Here is a 5,247-nt window from a genome sequence, read left to right on the forward strand (position 1 = left end):
CTTTTAGAACTTGAAATGCATTGTTAGAGAATCTTTCAACATGTCTACTCAGAATAACTCAGCTGTTATTCTAATATTTTTTCCTTTGTGTGTGACTTGTATTTTTCTCTTGCAGCTTTCAATATTCTTTCTTTGTTCTGTATACTTAGTGTTTTAACTATGATGTGCTGTGAGGAATTTCTTTTCTGGTCTTGTCTATTTCATTTTCTGTGTTTTTCTGTATCTATGGGTGTGGCTTTCTTTAGTTTCCATCTATGATCTGGTCTATGACATTGATCTGGAATTCTTGTCCCTCTTTTGTGTTTATAATTTAACAGTTTGGTCATTTCATAGCATCCCACTTTTCCTGTGTGTCCCCTTTTTTCTCTGTATTTTACAATCACATTATTTGATTGTTTGGTCTATTTACTCTGCTTTATAGTCAAGTCACAATACTCGGTCTTCTGCTTGATTCATTGTACTTTTTCAAAGCTTTCCCTTGAGTTTTCTAGTTGGATTCTTGCGTTTTTGTCAATTCCACCTTCATTTCAGCCTGTTCTCTTCAATGTTTCTATCTTTTTATTGAACTCAGTTCTCATGTCCTTCATCATTTCAAGCAATCTTACTTATGTTTGTGTTTTCTTAGACACCACTCAAGCATTTATTCTCTTTAAGTTAATTTTCTGTAAGTTTGTTGATAGACTTTCTGTGCCTTCTTTAAACTTGTTGAATACTCTAATGAAGTTGAGGATTATTCTTTTAAATCATCTGTTCTGGGGTTTATGTAGGTAATTCTCATTGTAGAACATTTCTATAGGAATGATGGATGTATGGGGGCTTGGACACTGCCTTAATCATTTATATTGTTCATATTCTTGTGATGAGATACAGGCATGTTGACTTCTTTCATAAGTTCTGTGTCTGATATGAAGACAGCAGGCTGGGACAGGTGTCCCAGGATGTACCTGCAGGGTTGGGCCTGATGGTTCGATATGGCTTAAACAGAATAAAGTCAAGTGGACACAGGGGGCTGGCATGTAGGATATGCACTCTGTTCTCAACCTAGAGTTTGGGGGTGAATATTTGAGTTGAGGTAGCCTGCCTTTGAAGGGAGGAACAGGCAGATTCACTTGGCTGGACTCTGGCACAAAGTGTGATCTGGCTGGGTGGAAATGTTGGATATGGTACACAAGGGGTATGTAGATTGTGAACAAGCGTTGTTGGAGTCTGGGGATTGAGGGTGTTACAAGTATAAGTGGCCAGAGTAGGCTCCAACACTGACAGTTAAGAATTGTTTGATTATTGATTCAAAGAGTTTGTATACATTTTGGGAATCTCAGGAGTGAACTGTGTTGTGAATGTATTATAAGAAGTTTTGTTTTGTTTTTATTTTCTGTATTTTCAGGTAGGACTTATTGATAGATTAGTTGAGGGACTTGAAAGAAAGACAAATGGAGGGATTTGGGTCTGAACAATTAGAAGGATTGGGTGACTTATTGATAGATTAAGTGAGGGACTTGAAAGGAAGACAAATAGAGAGATTTGGGTCTGAACAACTGGAAGGATTGGGTGACTTTTTTTGTTAAATTCAAGATGTAAGAGATCAGTCATCATTATTCATTTTCAATATGAGGTTTGTTCAGTATGAGCTCATCACAGGTAAGTGGGAGGCCCTCAGTCTGTCTTTCCCTGGGAGCCTGTTCACCTGGAAGCTTTCTCTTTTATCTTACAGTTGAAACTTTAAAGTCTGCTATATGATTCCTCTTTCATGTCATGAAAGAGGAATGGAATCTTCAGGTCCAAGAAGATGGGAAATTTAGAGCATGTACTGTACTGGATGAGAAGGAAAGGATCTAACTCTAGATATCAGCCAAAGGGAAAACTATGGCAGGAATTTTTCATGATCAGGGACGATGAAAACCACTGTTTGGCACTACATTAGTTCACTTGCTGTTTTGCCTTATCTTAAGTCCAGTGTTTCACTTTACAAGGTGGAAAAATCAAGCACTTTGCTTTCACTACTCTTGAGCCTATAGTACTCGCATGAAGTGAGGATCATGGCTTCCCACAGGACAGAAGGTTGAGCTGGTTAAGGGCAATATTAACTGAACGTACTTCAGTTGCTGTTTTAGCTTTCCACCACTGTATCAATGCACCCAAGTTAATCACCTTACAAAGTGAGAGAGATTGTTTTGGTTCACAGTTTCAGAGGTTCCTGTCTATTAGAAACTGGCATACAGCTTTAGGCTTTGGTGAGGTAGTGTGAAATTGCAGGGGCACAGGCCACAGCAAAACCACTTATCTCTTGTCAGGAAACAAATATTGCAGTTTCTTTTGGGGGTGCCCCATCTGTATCCTGTGATACTTCCCCAGGCTCCACTTCTTAAAGTTCTCACTACCTTCTAAAGCTACTACTCTTTGGATCAAGTCTTCAGCACATGGGTATTGAGGGAAGAGGCATTAACAACTAAATCATGGTGATTGCTACTTAGAAAATTTGAAACAGTATGCTTTCCAAGGAATTTCTTTTTAATAATGTATATTTAGCACTAACTTTCCCATAAATGTAATATTTAGTGGTATTTTTCTTTTTCTGGTTTTATGTATATGTGTCTGGTGTGCATGTTTGTGTGTGTGTGTGTGTGTGTGTGTGTGTGTGTGTGTGATGTTAGCATGTGTGTCATGCCTGTGTGTGTGTGTGTGTGTGTGTGTGTGTGTGTGTGTGTGATGTTAGCATGTGTGTCATGCCTGTGTGTGCCTGTGCCTGTGGAGGCCCAGGGTTGATCTAGAAAGCTTTCCACAGCACTTGACCATCTTATTCCTTGCTACAGGTCTCTGAATCAAAGCTAGAACTGCCGATATGGCCGGTTTGTTCTGGGGATCCTCTGTCTCTGCATTTGGAGGCTGCCACACCAATTCACCCTTTCCTTAGGCTCTGCAAATCTAAACTCCAATCCTCACCTTTATGCAGCATCTTCACCTTGAATCATCTCTCCAGTCACAAATAGCTAATGACTCCTTAATGTTGACCTGGTACTGTATTGGCCCTATAATAAAATGTTAGGATTTTGACTTTTGATAATAAATTCTTGACAACAGATATTTATTTTCCATAAAGTAAAATTTATAGGATAGGTTTTATATGTCCCATATAAACTTAATGTGGGTGGTGAACAAACCACCTTCTCCATGTATTGGTAGTTTATTCTTAAGAGTGATCAATGTTGTTAGCATGATGATATTTTGACTTGGAAAATTGAAATAAATCTTTTATTTAAGCTACAATTTTTTAGTGAATACAGAATTTATGCAATAGAAGAGAAGCCTGTTCTGAACAGAATTGAAAATGGTTCATCTTTCTGTGATATTTTCTACCTGTAATTAGGGTGTGAGGAACACTGGATGAGACACCAGTTATATATCCACTTATATTGACTGGAGAAAGGAGCTACTTCCATGGGGCTGGAAAGACAGCTCAGTGGTTAACCACAGTTACGTTCTTTTTCTTTTTTGTGGTTTTTCCGTGGTATCAATTTCTTTTTTCTTTTATTGAAAATGAACTTTTTTTTTCATACAATATATTTTGATTCTGATTCTCCTTCCCCAACTCCTTCTAGATCCTCACCACTTCTCAGAGAACACACTCAAATCCACACTCTTTCTTTCTCTCTCTCATTAGAATTCAAATAGGCGGGAACCAGGAAGGCGCCGAGCTTAAACTGAAGCAAGTTCTGAGGACGCCGGTGACGCCGTGGTTTGAAGAGGGGGTTCCAGGCCCCCGCGTCCGGAGGTGCAAACCCGAAGGTCGACCCAGAAATGGGACGCCAGTCATCAGACACCAAGGAAGAGAGCAGAAGCAAGAGAAAAAAGACACACCGGAGACGCTTCTCTTCGAGTAGTTCCTCAGATAGCAGGACATACAGCCGCAAGAAGGGTGGGAGGCGGCCACGGTCCGAGTCCAGGTCCTGGTCTAGACACTGCCAGCCTCGCTCACATTCTTATGAGAGTAGACGCAGGCACAGGTCAAACAGCACCTCTTCTTACGGCTCCCGAAGAAAACGAAGTCGAAGTCGATCCAGGGCTCGAGGGAAATCCTATAGAGTTCAAAGGTCTCGGTTCAAAAGCAGAACAAGAAGGTCCAGATCAAGACCTCGTCCACGTTCCCACAGTTGAAGCAGTGAAAGGTCCAGTCACAGAAGAACCCGTAGCAGGTCTAGGGAAAGAGAGCGACAGAAAGCCCGGGACAAAGAGAAGAGAGAGAAGGAGAAGGAGAAAGGCAAGGACAAAGAAGTGCACAGCATCAAACGGGGGGCATCTGGAAACATCAAAGCTGGATTAGAACATCTGCCACCAGCTGAGCGGGCCAAAGCCAGACTACAATTGGTTCTTGAAGCTGCTGCAAAAGCTGATGAAGCACTAAAAGCCAAAGAAAGGAATGAAGAAGAAGCAAAGAGAAGAAAAGAGGAAGACCAAGCCACCCTGGTGGAACAAGTAAAAAGAGTTAAAGAAATCAAAGCCATTGAAAGCGATTCTTTTGTTCAGCAGACATTCAGATCAAGTAAAGAAGTCAAAAAATCAGTAGAACCAAGTGAAGTGAAGCATGTGACTCCAGCATCAGGACCAGCATCAGTAGCCGCTGACCCACCCAGCATCGGAAAGGAAATAGACTCGGACAGCATCCCCACGGCCATCAAGTACCAAGATGACAATTCTCTGGCTCATCCAAATTTATTTATTGAAAAAGCTGAAGCTGAAGAAAAGTGGTTCAAGAGATTAATTGCTCTCCGACAGGAAAGACTAATGGGCAGTCCTGTGGCCTGAGGAAGAGATTCACAGTTGAATTGACAGAAGCCTTGAAAATTTAGGTTTTTAAATAACAATATCAACTTTTACTCTTCAAAACAATTTAGCCAGTTACATAGAAAGAAAATCTCATTTCTTCTCTTGTGTTCAACTGAATATTTGTTAGTTCGAATCAAACATTGGGAATAGTGAATCTATTGTAAAAAGGTGTATGTGCATGAACATATATCCTGTTAATAAAGCTAATCATAAAAATGTCAGTGTTGAAGTAAATGAGTATTCAGTAGTGTATCTCATTACAGTTTTTACAAAATCATGTTTTTGACCCAATATTGGATAATTACACATATATAAGAGCCATATTATTTAGTATAAGAGTTCATCTCCTATGTATTGTAAAGCCCTTCTTGAATCTCTTATCTCACCTTTCTTAAAATTTTTAGGTATCATAAAAGGTACCCTTTT

At 39.9% G+C, this 5,247-nt stretch overlaps 1 protein-coding gene across 2 annotated transcripts; it reads left to right on the plus strand.

Moving 5' to 3' along the window:
- Window positions 1-3,795: 3,795 nt before the first annotated feature.
- LOC131926580 (serine/Arginine-related protein 53-like) lies at window positions 3,796-4,877 on the plus strand. 2 transcript variants are annotated; one of them, XM_059282098.1, is made up of 3 exons: window positions 3,796-4,117; window positions 4,292-4,554; window positions 4,708-4,877. In XM_059282098.1, the coding sequence occupies exons 1-3, from the start codon at window positions 3,796-3,798 to the stop codon at window positions 4,798-4,800; spliced, it is 678 nt and encodes a 225-aa protein (XP_059138081.1). In that variant the 3' UTR covers window positions 4,801-4,877. The 2 variants fall into 2 exon arrangements, with proteins under 2 accessions (XP_059138081.1, XP_059138080.1); XM_059282097.1 differs by having other exon boundaries at window positions 4,292-4,862.
- Window positions 4,878-5,247: the final 370 nt, after the last annotated feature.

The sequence above is a fragment of the Peromyscus eremicus genome, chromosome 16_21 (assembly GCF_949786415.1).
Source record: "Peromyscus eremicus chromosome 16_21, PerEre_H2_v1, whole genome shotgun sequence".
Taxonomy (NCBI): Eukaryota; Metazoa; Chordata; class Mammalia; order Rodentia; family Cricetidae; genus Peromyscus; species Peromyscus eremicus.